Source organism: Megalobrama amblycephala, linkage group LG16, assembly GCF_018812025.1.
Source record: "Megalobrama amblycephala isolate DHTTF-2021 linkage group LG16, ASM1881202v1, whole genome shotgun sequence".
Lineage (NCBI taxonomy): Eukaryota > Metazoa > Chordata > Actinopteri > Cypriniformes > Xenocyprididae > Megalobrama > Megalobrama amblycephala.
In genome coordinates this window covers 32,716,624-32,732,630 of record NC_063059.1, presented here as the reverse complement: position 1 = coordinate 32,732,630, position 16,007 = coordinate 32,716,624, and the positions used below count along the sequence as shown (strand labels likewise).

The 16,007-nt window shown below is 34.2% G+C and overlaps 1 protein-coding gene across 2 annotated transcripts; it reads left to right on the top strand.

The window, feature by feature from the left end:
• On the top strand, positions 1-15,823 carry tmprss4a (transmembrane serine protease 4a). 2 transcript variants are annotated; one of them, XM_048161365.1, is made up of 13 exons: positions 1-93; positions 6,447-6,501; positions 6,649-6,786; positions 7,301-7,453; positions 7,826-7,955; positions 9,428-9,541; positions 9,640-9,683; positions 10,573-10,738; positions 12,285-12,454; positions 13,977-14,072; positions 14,190-14,332; positions 14,423-14,572; positions 14,655-15,823. In XM_048161365.1, exons 3-13 carry the CDS (start codon positions 6,678-6,680, stop codon positions 14,664-14,666), a joined length of 1,287 nt encoding a protein of 428 aa, XP_048017322.1. In that variant the 5' UTR covers positions 1-93; positions 6,447-6,501; positions 6,649-6,677; the 3' UTR covers positions 14,667-15,823. The 2 variants fall into 2 exon arrangements, with proteins under 2 accessions (XP_048017322.1, XP_048017321.1); XM_048161364.1 differs by lacking the exon at positions 1-93 and adding an exon at positions 115-456.
• The last annotated feature ends 184 nt before the right edge of the window (positions 15,824-16,007 follow it).

The following is a 16,007-nucleotide window of genomic DNA, read 5'->3' as shown; positions in this document are numbered from 1 at the left end:
CCCAGAAGTCAGATAACAATTCTCTACCACGCACAGGATTTGGCCTCGTCTCAACGAGGAAGTGAATGCAGCGAGGAGGAGCGACATATCTAGGTGAGATGGGCGGAGGTGTCGTGTTACATAGGTGAGGGTTTTGGTCGGGGGCAGGGAAACTCCAATTCAAAACAAATCTGCATAGGACAGAGACAGACTGGACGAAAACGTTCAAAAGACTTGCAACACAGCGAGTTTGAAGCAGCATTTGGACAGATCAGGTAGCAGTAATTGTTGAGTGAAAGACAAGACGAGGAAGAACTTACAAAAAAAGAGAAGCATAGTGCACTTAGGAAAGGAAGATTGCAGAAAGAGGTATTCTTGCTGATAGCGGCCTCTGTTGTCTCCACTGCCCAGTCTGCTCTGGTCTGTACGGCCGGCAGATTGCAGGAAAGCGTCGACAGCACTGATAGAACCATGAGGGTGAGTGTGAACTGATTCTTTCTACTCGAAGAAGAAAGTTTCACTGTGCAGTTGATAGCCTAAGTACTTATTACTATACCTGATAGACACTTAAAATGACGTTTATAGTTGCAATGCAAACTAATGTATTTGGGTTGATTCAGTAAAAAAAAAAAAATATTTTCGTTTTTATGTTACCTGACAAAACATTTTTACTAAGTGCTCAGAACAGAGATAAACAGGACATTTACTGTGCTGTAGATCGCTAGGTTGACAGGTGTAGCCTGTGTTCATTTTATTGTGTAATAGCCTATATAAAAAAATGGGTGTAACGATACCCTCATGTCACGATTCGATACATATCACGATACGATATTATTGCTATACTCCAAGACATATGGCAAACGGTAAAATGCTAAATTTGGTATTATTTTTTGGGGTACAAATTAATAGGCTTGGACTTGGTGGTGGTAACCCAATGCACAGGACAATGGTGACAACAGAATAAAAATATTCATGATTCTGAAGCTGAAAATACAGAATTATTTTAAATAAGTATGCTTGCACTAGATATAATGTAGGTCACTTTTTACTGGTAAGACATTTGGCATTATCCGGACCCATAAATATGTCCCTATTGCATTATTATATGTCATATTCAACATTATATATAGTAGTTTGATGTAGTATTGACATTAAAACTATGTAAACTTGAATTTTTTCTCACAGTAATTTTCATTTTGGGTGAACTATACACAATGCATATTTATATATGTATATATTTTTGTATTGTGATATATTGTGACACGATATGTTGTTACAAGTGTTACGTGGATGTGTTGAGAATCATGAGCCCTCAGATTTTCGAGTCAAATAGATTTTAAAAAGCAACATCTGGAAAAAAAAAAAAACACTTATTGTTGGTAGAAATTTTGTTACACACATTTGCTATAGTTGCTGTGATTTGCTTCAACGCTGACAGTTCTCTCATCATCTACTCACATTCATGTCATACTAAATTAAGTTGAACAGCAGATTTATTATTAAAAGGAGTTATTATCAAAATGTCAATGGTTCATTAAAGTATAGAAGCCTATATATTTATACAACAGTTGCCTTCCTTGAATTTGTTTGTTTGCTGTTCCTAGAGTACTGATAAAAGTCCAACAGAAAAAGTCCTGGACTTTTCACTGTTTGTGTAAACCTGTTTTTCTTACCCTCACTGTTTGTGAAAAGTTGGCTGCGTCCGGAATCACATTCTGTCTGAGTAGTTACTTTTTTTGGATTAATAGCTAATTACTCCGCGACCTTTAAAAAGTAGTATGAATGTAATTCAGACTACTTTCATCATGTTGTCATTGTCAGTATCAGTTGTCATTCCCAAATCCTCTCCCATGGCCTTATGGGATAGTAAAGTGTTTAATGGATGCACACTTCATAATTTTAGATCTTCAGTAGTAGATCCTCCAGGTACTTTTTGCCTGCAGTTTTATGAAAACTGTGAATTTGGACAATACTACTCTTTTCACTTACTGTTTTTCACCAACTATAGTCGGGAAATATACGTATTCGTATGCAGACTGCCATTTTGTGCATTAGTGGTGGGATTTTTGAGCAACTCGTTCGGCAGGTTACATTATTAGGCCAGTAAGTGCTGGCAAGTCTTAATTATTCCTTCAATCTATTCCTTGAACAACGCAGATTCATTCAAGAATGAAACGTGAAAATCTTATCAAGTGAGTCATTGAATAATTAATACAAATGATTCATTTCATTCAAAAATGAATTATTCCGGAACGAAAACAAATGACTTTTAATGAGTCATTGAATAATTGACTCAACCAATATATTCAAAGACCAGAATCATTCAGGAACGAAATACCACTGAAGTATGTTGAGATTCTGCTTTGGCTTTGTTTGGATCTATTTTCACTGGGGGATAAAAAAAACAAAACAAAAATAAAAAAACAAAAATGTAAATTACTCAATATTAACTTCTTGTTTATTCAACTGTTATATGAAAGCAATATCACACAATCATGCTGCCTACCACATGACTTCTTAGAAACATTATTATTTCTAGTTCTAACGAGGATGCATTTGCATTAGTAATGAAGACTTGGATGCATTTTTTGAAACTGCAATGATAGATTCTGAATCTGTGGCACAAGAAAGCAGCAAAAATTGCAGCCGTATACAGTAATAACTTAAGTCTTATGAGTGTGATACTATTGCTTTATATTGTAAAAACGTGATTCTCATGTGCTTATCCTACTTTGCATTTCAGTCATTTGAATAGGTCTGGTTCTTGATAAAAGGTGTATGTGAGATCAGTGTGCCTGAAGGTTTAGCTGCTAAAACTGAGACCGTAATTTGCTGCAGTTTAAAAGGAGCTGTTGGGTTGGCATGTGTAACTAATCCGCTTTGGCAGGAGTTGGCTTTGATACTTCTCACCTGAGAAATCTCTTTAGATTTGGGCCTGTCAGATTTAGCCTTCTTCTGGTCTCCTCAAGGGGCCTGAAAGCAGATTATTTTTTTACCTGAATGTAGCCTACATCAACAACACTTAAAATGGTGTGATAAGTCAATAATGGTTGAGTTACACTGATGTGTGGCTAGAACTCTCACAAAGCAACCAGACCAAACTATATATATATAACAACCAAAATATTTTTTTTATAAGTTATATTTATATTGAAATTTAGAGTTAGTACAGATCCTTTTTTTTTTTTTTTTTGTATATCCAGATATACTGGATGGGGTGGAAAAATAATAAACAAAACATCAATGCTATCCATTATATTCTAACCTGACATTATGCATTGTTTGTTATAATTTCATAGTTTCTAGTCAACTGTCATCCTTGCTATTGTACATTTTACAGTTAAGCTTATTAGTGAACACCTTTTCAAACTAATCTCACCATTTGCATACTGGTTTCTCTCTGCCCAGATCTCTTTATATGATAATGCCCCAATTCCACTTTCAGTCTCTGTTTCTAAAAGAACTTTCTGTGGTTTTGGTATTTGTTGAAAGGGGGATTCAAGCTCCAATGTGAACCTTTCAATTTGAACTTTACTTGCACTGTAAAATATCACCGATATAAGACAATATAACAATATAATATAACCACAATATAACACAATTTAACAGTATTTTTTTTTTAACAATAAGAAGATGTATTCTGAATTTTACTGTGAAACCAAAGCAGACTATGTAATTTTCTAGGTAACTAGGTAATTAACCCTTCAGTGAAGAGGTTTTATATGGCAATATGGTGAATGTTTAAATTACATAATATCATTTTTATCACTTCGGTGAGAAGAGTTGTTATCATCTCTGGTAAACTATGAGTTGTCAACTAGGCATGCACAGATACAGTATCAAAACTCAGCATACAAAACCTTAAATAAAAAAATAAATATGTATATATGTGTATAGTGTATAGTAAATATACATAACTTATTTGCCTAATGCCATTGTTCATACTGGGAATGTAATCAGCACAATGCTTACGATGCTGCAGTTTCGCCATGTGTAAATATACAAGAGATTATGCAGATGCGAATAATCATTGTAATCATACAGCACAATTCTCCTACTTCACAAGTATATAAAGTTTAGTTGTAATTAATTTAATTTATAATTGTAATGTAAAAAATGTCTTTGAAAGCAAGACAACTATCAGCCAGGAATATGTTGTAGATTCAAATGATTGTGATTGTGTTATGTAATTCACAATTTAATTTAAAGTTTTGCTTACAAAACTTATTTTTCCATGTTTGCCTCTCCTATATGGTTGTGGTTTAAAGACACTCAAAGGAGTTGAGGATATTGTTTAAAAAATGCTTTATGGAAAAACCATTATCAAATCTCTTTTGATTTAAAAAGACAAATGTAGGTTTAAGGTGTGTTATCTCTTTGTAGTTCATAAACTAAGAAGAACACACCCAAGTCCTTATTGAAAACGCTGGGGGTGCTGCATTGCTTTGTTTCAGTACAACTTCCATCATGCGAGAAGTCAATCAGTCAGCTGTAGCTTATTGTACACACACACAGATACAAGGACCACAAGACAATAGAAATTCAGAGCCTGCCATACCACTTTCTTGACCTCAGTTCATAGTTGTAGTTACAGGTATTACTAGTGAAACTGACCTGTGGCTAATCAGTTTGTGACTCGATTAGAAGATAATATGAACATTTCAGTTATGCCATTATTTCCAATTTACCATTCAAAGTATAAAAAAATTTCAGTCCAAATTAAAAAAAGAGGAATTTTATTGTTGCCAAAGTATGTTCCAACTGAAGATTTGACATATCTATACATGTCTATCCTGTCAACTCCTTGGTTTCTAAATATGTTGAAATTTGTACATTCTATGATGATGAAATAGAAACTGAGTCATTTGTTGTTTTGTACTGTGCAAGTTGTACCCAGAATTCATGAAAAAACATTGAAGTAAATAGTAAATGTATTTAATGTAAAATATCTTGAAAACTTAAATTTGGGAATGTTTTTATTTTGTTAGGCAACATTTATAAGTAATCCAAAATTTTAATAAAATTGTCTTAAATATTCTTTCTGATATTCTAAAATGTTCTCAAATCCCTCATAAACTTTTAGTCTCGATGCATACAGTGAAATTTCAACACTAATCTACGCTAAATCTTTATTTTGCTCTATAATCAATACTGTAGTAACAATTTTATATGATACAAGAATTCATAAAATATACATACATTCATTTCTGTTAATTAATTAATAATTACAAACATTATTTCAATTAAAAAATAATGTAAAATAATCTAAATAAAGGTTTATTCATTCAGACTGGATAGATGACGATCTTCTTCCAAAGTAATCTAATAGCTGTTAATTTGGAGACAACACGAGAAGAAACAAATCTGCACAGCTCACCGCATATGTTATTCTTGAGACTGGGTGTTTTGGAGACTGTTCTGGTTGTTATTTTATGTTTTTTTTTTTTTTTTTTCCAATAACAGAGCTGTCTGGAATCATCCGTTATACTGATACTAAGTGTTAGTCACTGTTTTGACTAACAGACTTCACTTCACATTCTCGGACTTGACAAATCTGGTTTATGCGACAACAAACAATGTACTAAAAATGGAAAAGTTTTTTCCGATGACAACATTGTCAAAACAATCCCTGTTCACACAGATCCGTGAGAACGACTAAAACGCTATATTATTCATGCCAGCTGATTATTTTCTTACCTCAATGTACATCAACAACACTCATAAACTAAAATGGTATGATAATAAGTCAATAATGGTTGAGTTGAACTTTCCCCCAAAATGCAGTTGTTGTGTAACTGAACGGCCAAAATGCATAAAAAGTTTTCCGGCACCTTACTTTGATAAAATACAATGGGTCTATCTATTAAGGTCTACATCGAGCTGCGTTAGCGATGTCAGGAGTCATATCTGATCTGATACAATCAGAATTCAATTTGCTTAAGTACACAAGGAAAGTGTTCCTGCTTCGCACATAAGAGTATTGGTCTCTAAGCATAACAACAATGCCATTTTCCATATCAGTGACTGAAATAACCAGCCAAGATCAACATTTGTAAAATCGAAGATGAGATGTGAAAAATGTGTTCTATAACCAAAAACATGCAAGGAAAATGATAGAACTAATGAATACATACTTTTTTTCTTTCTTTCTCAAAGTCCAGGTTTCAGTGTTTAATCTACCTCATCTACCTCACATTCTTTGCGGTCTTAGAGCGTATATAAACGCAGCTACTGTTTGTTGCTGCAGATACATTGCGGCCTACATATTCTTGCTGAGTAGGATGGTTTACAAGGAAGTGTTTGAGATTTCAAGAAAGATTTTGAAAAAAATCCCTTGTGACACATTGAAAGTGATATCGAAAACTACAGCTGAGTCATGAAGCCTTAGGGGTACATGTGTTAAAGAAATAACAAAATGACCTCTCACTTTCTCTTTCCTCTTCTCTCTTCCTCATTCTCATTCTCAGACTAAAGTTCAGGTTCCTGAAGAGAATACTAGACCCTTAAACCCATCTCAACCAGGTACAGTAATGTATTACCTAACATATCACTCTCTGATTCATCCGACTTATCAATACCCTCCTTTGTAATGCTCATGATTCAAGGGGGCGTCTTACGAGAAAGAAACCACACTGCATTGATTTTCAACATTTTCATATTCTCTTCTAGTTCCTCAGCCCGGAAAACACAGAAGACTCATGACGACTCCAAAAACTCAGAAGAAGAGTCCAAACACGAAAAAGATCATCATTACGGTCTTGATGGTGGTGGTGATACTGGCCATTCTGGCAGTGGCTGCTTTCTTTAGTAAGTTCTTGGTCATTTTGTGATTATGTCATGCTTTCACTTCAGTGAATATGTCTGAAAGTCAAAAACGTACTCTGAAGTCTAAAGTGTTTGGACATTTTCACTATTACTGAAAGTTAAATGTAGATGTTGCATGTAGAGTTGTTACACCATGTGGGGTAAGTTGTCACACTGGAACCTGCCATTAAACGACGGCTTATTACAATTTATAAAAATGTAAACAATTATAAAACAATTTCTGTAACAGCTAGCCCCGCTCTCCTTCACATTTAATATTTGTTTTCTATCCAGTAGTGGGCCAAGGAAACTGACCTACTGATTTCTGGTCATAACCTTTCACATATTTACTTTTAACAATAACAATGAGTCATATAATATTTTCTTTCTCATCAGCGACAGTTATTTAGCCACTCCTTTAACTTTTGTGACTCAAGAAACAGGCTGATTCATTTAACCTCACTGCCAATTACTTTATTAACAAATGCTGTTTTTATTCCTCTTCCTCATGACACAGTCAAGCAGTTGATCGAAAGCAAATATTATTTTTGCTCCAAGTCGGTTAAGTTTATTCCGCTGGAGAAGGCCTGTGATGGGAAGGAGGACTGCAGTGGAGCCGAGGATGAGTCATCCTGCGTAATGAAGTTCGGAGCCAACTCTACCTTCCCCCGTAAGTCACACACACATACACCAACGCCCACATACCTGCTCACAGACATGCATGCAGTCAGCACAGATATAACCTGTGTGTCCTGTTTCAGGATAAACAAGACAGATCCCTCAACCTCACCCTCTTTTCTGTCTGATATTTCCTAGACGTCAATGTCAATATTCTTTATTCCCCTTCGTTCTTTAAATCCTGCAGCAGATCTAGGCAGGTGGTGCTGGGGGAGGTGGAGGGGTTCAGAGTAAATCAGTGAACAAAACCATCTAGAGTTTTATGACTGAACTAGATTTATATTTCTTCATATAATGAAGATTCATCATTAATTATTTGGGTGGGTGAGATATGAATTTTAAAACTGTTTTTCTTTCCACACAGTACGGCTGATCTCAACCCAAAATGTGCTTCAGGTATTCAACTCCGATGAGAATAAATGGAAAAGTGTATGTGCAGAAAGTTTCACCCAACAACATGCAGAGACTGTGTGCCAACTGCTGGGGTATTCAGTGTGAGTATCGGCCCATAGATCATGGTGTCATTACACTCTTAAAGGGATAGTTGACCAAATAAAAAACCAAACAAAAAAACAACAGAATAAAAAGAAGTCATTATTACTCACCCCCATGTTGTTCCAAACCTGTAAGACTTTCATTCATCTTCGAAACACAAATGAAGGTATTTTATATAAATGTAAGAGATTTCTGTCCCTCTATTGACAGCTACCCAACTGACACTTTTGAGTTCATAAAGAAATTGTAAAACTATACCCTTTATGATGAACAGATTGAATTTAGGCTTTTATTTACATATAAACATTCATCAACTCAAACAGATATGATAAACTGAAGCTCAAGCTTGCTTGATGTGCCAATGAAGTTCATTCTCATGTGTTACGCAGCATGTTTGAGCTTTCTCAAGAGGTTTGTTCTCGCCTGTCAAACAAGTACGGTTGAGCTTCTGTGTATGTTTGCTGATCAATGTTAAAGGGTTAGTTCACCCAAAAATGAAAATTCTGTCATTTATTACTCACCCTTATGTTGTTTCACACCCGTAAGACCTTCGTTCATCTTCGGAACACAAATTAAGATATTTTTGATAAAATCCGATGGCTCAGTGAGGCCTTCATTGCCATCAAGACAATTATCATTTTCAATGCCCAGAAAGCTACTAAAGACATATTTAAAACAGTTCATGTGACTACAGTGGTTCAACCTTAATGTTACGAAATGACGAGAATACTTTTTATGTGCCAAAAAAAAACTAAATAACGACTTTATTCAACAATAGCTAGTGATGGGCGATTTCAAAACACTGCTTCATGAAGCTTCGAAGCTTTATGAATCTTTCAGTGTTTCGGAGCATGTATCAAACTGCCAAAGTCACGTGATTTCAGTAAACGAGGCTTCGTTATGCCATATGTGTTTCTAAATTTCAATGGTTCACCACTGGGGGGCGTAACTTTGGCAGTTTGATACACGCTCCGAAGATATTGTTGAATAAAGTCGTTATTTTGGCGCACAAAAAGTATTCTTGTCGCTTCATAACATTAAGGTTGAACCACTGTAGTCACATGAACTGTTTTAAATATGTCTTTAGTAGCTTTCTGGGCATTGAAAGTGTTAATTGTCTTGCTGGCAATGGAGGCCTCCAAGTCTCTCTTAGTTTGACTTTCGAAAATAAACGAAAGTCTTGTGGGTTTGGAACAACAGGAAGGTGAGTAATTAATGACAGTTGTTAAAATTGAGTGAACTAACCCTTTAACATCAAGAGAAAGAGTGTGAAAACTCAGGCCCACCCCAAATTACTGTTTCATCAGGAAATACATCAATACTGAAAGTCTGCAAAACTAAGATTATTATCAGAATAACAAGTCTTGGATTAATGACTTCTGTAAACGGTGCTAAATAAATGCATAATAAAATAGCTCATCATATAATCTGTGATGTTTGAATTTCATTTTCTTGTATTTTGTCTTCTCAGTAAACCGTCTTTCAGCACAGTTCCAGTGAGTCCTTTGCCCTCTGATCTGAAGATGTCTTTCTGTATGGTGGGCTCATCTAAACCCCAGACTTTCCAGTCCACCACATCAGATCGGTTAGTATATATACTTTGAGGTTGCTGTAGACATTAATATTATTATTTTAGGTTGTTAACATTTTCTCACTCTCTCATGTTTTCTCCCTCTTTTTCAGTAAGGTGTGCACTCAGGGAACAGTCGTCACGTTAAAATGCTCAGGTAACTATGAAATCCTAATCCAACAACCAGTTAGTCAATAACCAAACAAACTGTTCATTTAAAGGTACACTATAAAACTTTTTATAACATTTTATATGAGTGAGTACGTCATGAATCCATCGTCCAAACCGTGTTTTTGTCTAATCACTACAAATATTCTGACTAGTTTAGATATACTGCAGAGTAGCCCAGTACCTGTCACGAGTAATGGCTGTTGTAATCGCACAACGCAGGAGAATCCAAGCAAACACTTTCTTATTAATCCAAAAAAGGAACATACAGGAGATCGCAGAAGCAAATTAACAGCCACATAAAACAAAGACAATGTACAAAGGAAACTGAGGGCTTAAATACATACGGGGGTTATTAAGTTAAAACAGAACAGGTGCAGGAACTAATTAACTACCAGAAACAGAACCAAAATACAATGAAATTAAACAGACATAGAACTACACGTTACAGTACCTGTGTGACTCGTCATATACATAAACAGAGAGAAGTAGCTCTGGCTACAGTGTTCTTCTGCAAGTTTTGCAGTTTTGTTTATTAACAGCTAGAGAGCCAAACGTTACATAGTGTGCCTTTAAACAAGAACAACATAAAACAACCCCGAGGCATGTTCATTGACTGAGTCAGTCAGTCAATCACCTGGACTGGGCAATTCATCATGACAAAACATGTTTTAAAGAACTGCAGACGTGCAGCTTCATATTTGGTTGAACTGTCCCTTCAATGTTTGAAATAACAGATAACATATTTATATTATATTTTCCAATTTTATTTTAATATAGACATGAAACATACTTGCATAATATATTTCAGAAATGCATTTTGTGTCTTTTTATTTGGATGTATGTTTTGAATTATTATTGTCTGTTTTATTTTGTAGAAGACTGTGGTTTGTCCAGAAACCAGGAACGGATTGTAGGTGGACAGGACGCTATCATTGAGAACTGGCCCTGGCAAGTCAGCTTGCAGAACAGCGGCCAGCACACCTGTGGAGGGTCACTGGTGTCTCCAAACTGGGTGGTCACTGCGGCCCACTGCTTCAATGGGTGGGTTTATAAAACACTTAGACAAAGAAAATGCACATTTAACCCTCACAGACATTTCATATTTCATATATAACATTACAAACATTAGTTTTTATGTTTTTGAAAGAAGTCTCTATATTTAAAAAAAAAATGGTAATAAAATATGACAAGATCTTAGAGTTAAACTGTGTCAGAAAAAAAAAATCTTAATTATGTCAGGTAACACTTAAGCAAAACATGGTCAGGTCAAAGTATCTGAATAATTTTGGTTCAACATTTTTATCAATTTTACTGGTAGTCCACTGTATGAAGAATGTTTGGGTATAATATGTCACAGTTTACTTTATTTTGCTATCCTCATTTACATAAATGAACTATAATGTCCTGCACCCACTAGTAAAAATATATCGAAAATGTCTGAATCATTTTTGGTTTGACTGTATATAATTGTTAGTCACAATGGTAACCATTTATAATAAGTTTACAGTGATAAAATACTTACAAAGTAGAGAGTTAGATACTGTTTTTAATAACTTATTAACTGTAAATAGTTCTCACTCTTGATTGTCACAGAAAATCTGAAAATATATATATATATACATATATATAAAATCCCTTAACCCTATCCTCAATGCTAAACATAACAACATGACCACAAAAAAAAAAAAACCATAATGCAGTCGTCAATACTGTAAGTCTATGCAAATGTAATGTAAATGTATGTGTGGTAGAAAAGTACATACAAATACTCCAGCATAAGAAACATTATCTAACTATTCACATATGAGCTAATTAAACAACAGTAATTTGTAAATTACAGTGACAATGAATGAATAAATCACTATTTGCATATAGGCTATTAATATATTAACAATGTAGAGTCTAAAATATTTAAACTATGAATTAACTATAAACTAATAGTTTTCAAATGATTTGTAAGTACTTTATTACTGTATACTTATTATAAAGTGTTACTGGTATGGTGTACTTATTGTGTTCATATTGTATTGCAAAACACATTTGCTGCTATTGAGGTGGGATACGGGTGCGGTTTGACAGGTTTAAGGGTGTAATTACAGAAAATAATTACAGCTGTAATTATATGCATGTATTTCTAAAATTTAAGTACGACATAAAAACATGTATGTACACACACAATAAGTGCATTGCATCAATTGATTAATTTAAATGTTAGTACATAGTAAAGAAGACACTTGACATAAGGTGGTACCACACAACCATCGATGTGCTCTTTTGCAGCTTGCAACTAGTTACGTCTGTCTGTGACATGGGGAAAATATGAGTCATGGAAATAAACGTTTTTATCACTTACTTCAAAGATTTGTTCATAAACACCTTTCATTTCTGAAAATCATACACAGCCCTAACAAGTTCATTTGGTTTAGAAACTGCTGTACATCATCATTCAACTTGAAAAAGAGAAACGCACAACTGTGAATTGTTCATATCTTACCTAACACATAAATTGAAGCTTTGTAAAAAGTACTAAATACAGGGTGTACGTTAAAAAGATTTAAGAAGGTCACATTGCTCCTCTGTTCTTTAGGGACGGTAAGAAGGCACTGATCAGATGGACTGTAGTCTCTGGAAACACATATCTGGGCTCGTCTGGAGCTTCTTCTGTGGACAAGGTCATCGTCAACAAGGATTACAGGCCACCACAGAACAACAATGATATTGCCATGATAAGACTCACGTCTCCCATCACTGTGGGAGGTAATTCAGACAAACACGCACATGCATGCATGCACACACACACACACACACACACACACCATTCCCTTGGTCAGACTGGCCGAAAATGGGCCGTCATGGTGTTGGCGAATATTATATACATATATACATACATATATATATATATATATATATATATATATATATATATATATTCGCCAACAATATATAATATATATATATGTTAGATAATAAAATATATATGTTAGGCCGGCCGAAAATGGGCCGTCAGGGTGTTGTCGAACAGGTGAAAAGACCAAGGGAATGGCATGCCTCAACCTAGGAATCCTACATATTAAAATCTTACATATTAATTAAATGTGTGAAATAATAATTTATTATTAAGCTAATTACAGGTTTATTTAATATTACTTATTATTAAACAAATTACAACTTAATTATGGTCTAAACTAGTTATATATAATAATATATTTTAATTTATAATATATAATTTAATTATTAAATTCTATAATGATAGTATATTAAAATGTAATCAAATTTTTAATTTAATATAAAATAATTAAGTAATATACATATTTATTTAATTTATTAATTATTTAAATGAATATTTATTTAGGGTTAATCACTATAAAAAATATTTTTTAAAGTGCTAAAATTTGACTTTACAGTATACCTGTATAAAGGCTGCTACATTTCCTATTAAAATGCATTGAGTTCCTTAAGAAAACGGAACAATATATAATATCCCTCTGGTGCTCGAAAAATGTTACGTTGTTTTTTTTTTTTTTTAAGAATTTTTTGCTTTATCGGAATAGTATGAAACTTGGTAAAGGTTTTGGCACTTGCTATGTGAAAAACAATTGTCAATTTTATTTCAAAAATGCTCCTTTGGAAATGAATTTCATCTAGTGGAAACGTTTGATACTGCGCCCGAACAAAATCTTACTGAAAGCGAATCTTTTGAAATATCAACCTCAAATTCCGAACACAACTTGTTTAGATTTATATGCATTTGTGCGTATTCATAACAATATACAAACTTCTATAAATTTTCACTTAAGTTCCCATTTTTTTTTTTTTTTTTAGCAATAATCTGCCAAATGTCTTCTTTAAAAAAGAGACCAAACTTAACTCTGTGGTCCAAAGCATTCATGATTTATGACAGTTTAAATTAACAGATTATAACTACTTCATCAATATCATTTAGTACCATAAAAATACAAAATATTAAATAAAAAAACATTATCAAACTTAAATACAGTACATGAATTTAATTGAAATGCCATTTTTGACCGCCACGCGAGGTTAAATATCACTTTGTCATTTTTATTCTGTATATTATAATGTTATTGATTAATCCACTTTTGGTTTTAATTAAGATAAAATAGAATAATTTAGTTTAGACAAAATAGAATTTTAACAATCAAACATCATTTTAATATCAGTGCATTCCTTCACCATGTTCTGTCAATCCTTCAGTGTTTTGTGTTAATCTTTTGACCATGCAAAATGGTACTAACCTCATTATGTTCATCACATTCAGAATCCCGTAGGCCGGTGTGCCTGCCACCTCAAGATCTTGGCCTCACAGGAGGAGATAACGTAGTTGTAACCGGCTGGGGCCATACGCTGGAAAAAGGTTCCTGTTTTATTTTTTTTTTATGTCCTCCATTTGTTTCCTCCTTGACGGATTCAAATTCAATCACCATCAAGGCCTCTCTCAGTCTTTAACATTATCTGGCTGTTTTTCCTGCAGGGAATTTGTCTCCAAAGTTACAAAAGGCACAAATCCAAGTGATAGACAGAGCCCAGTGCTCAAGTCCAGCAGTGTACGGCTCTTCGATCACTACCAACATGATCTGTGCAGGCTTTATGGAGGGAAAAGTAGATGCGTGCCAGGTACATTTCCTGGTTTTTACAAGAAACATTAGTTCATACAAGTGTGATAATGTTATTAGAATAACCATTTGTATTTTTTGTCTCTCTAAGGGTGATAGCGGTGGTCCTTTGGTGTATTCATCTGGCCGCTGGATGTTGGTGGGTGTGGTCAGCTGGGGTGTGGGTTGTGCCAGACAAGGTCGTCCTGGTGTCTACACCAATATGGATCAGATGCTTGACTGGGTCCATTCAGTTATGAAGGTATGAACATATTTTTTAGGAAAAACTGTGTTTGTGTACATCTACTAAGATTGGAATACTCATGGTTGCTTGTCGTCTTCAGGAGTTTCCGTGAGTCTGGGATGGAGAACAGGAGAACCAGCAAACCCATAGTATGAATTCACAAAGTCTTCAGTGCACAAAAAGAGGATATAGTTATGGAGATATATTGAGTTACGCAAATTTGTGGAGGAGTCTCTATGGGAGTTTTTGGTCTGCATACTCAGGGTTTTAAAGGTGCCACAAGAAAAATTTTGCACATTTAAATATATATTGTATGTATATAATGAGAAGACAAGTGAATGTCGACCACTTTTTTGGGACACAGCAATGCAATATTAAAGGAACAGTTCATTAAAAAATGACAATTTACTAAACAACATGCCATTCCAAACTTGTAGTAATTTATTTCATCTTTGGAAAGCAAAAGGAGATGTTTTGAAGATGGTGAAAATCCTCATGAGGGTGATTTTTTTTTTTTTTTTTTTTTTTTTTTTTTTTTTGGAAGAGCTGTCCCTTTAATTCAAAGTGACATCACTTTGAGACAGTAGCCACAAGAGGGTGCTATTTTTTCTCTCTCTTAAGTTGTCTGTACTTTTACTGTTGGACGTCTGAGGACTTGTATTTTGTTGTTGGAGATCTGAGGACTTTTATACCGGGTTATAATCTTGAATTTAACAGTACTCATTTATTATGCCAAAATACTGTTGGTGCCTTGAAAATGTTTAACCAATCTTAATGGACATGTAATATTAGAAATGGAATGACAAGTTATGGCATCATTTATAGAGGCCATCTCTTTTTGTACAGACTAGGATTAAGTGCTCAAAAGAAGAGTGACACCCATATTTAACTTCTGTGTGTACGTGGACATCACACAATTTCCCTTTGTGGGTTAGTATTCAATTCTTATTGAGTTGTGAAACTCATTTGACTTTTGATATTTGTTCAGAAAAAAATGTGCTCATTTAAACTGCACGCAACGCTAAAATTATGTCATTCAAACTTGTTTTTCACTTGCTGTTAACTTATGGATGTTGGTATTTTTTTTTTTATTTAGGGTGGAATCATGTTATTAGGACTGTTGAGAGTCATTTCAGTGTCAAAATGTAGCCTGTTTTACATGAATTCACCCTACTTGTGAAAGTAAAGGATATTTCTTTGTAAATATTGTACAGTTTTGTGTTTGTAATGTCAAATTTAGTATAATAAAGTGAATTGTGGTCAACAGTTTTGAAGAATTTGATGTTTCCTCATTCAAAGAGATAAAGGGATTGTTCACCCAAAAATGAATATTCTGTCATCTTTTAATCACCCACAAGTTGTTCCAAACTTGTATGAATTTCTTTCTGCTTAATTAACACAAAAGAAGATATTTTGAAGAATATGGGTAACCAAACAGTTGATGGAACCCACT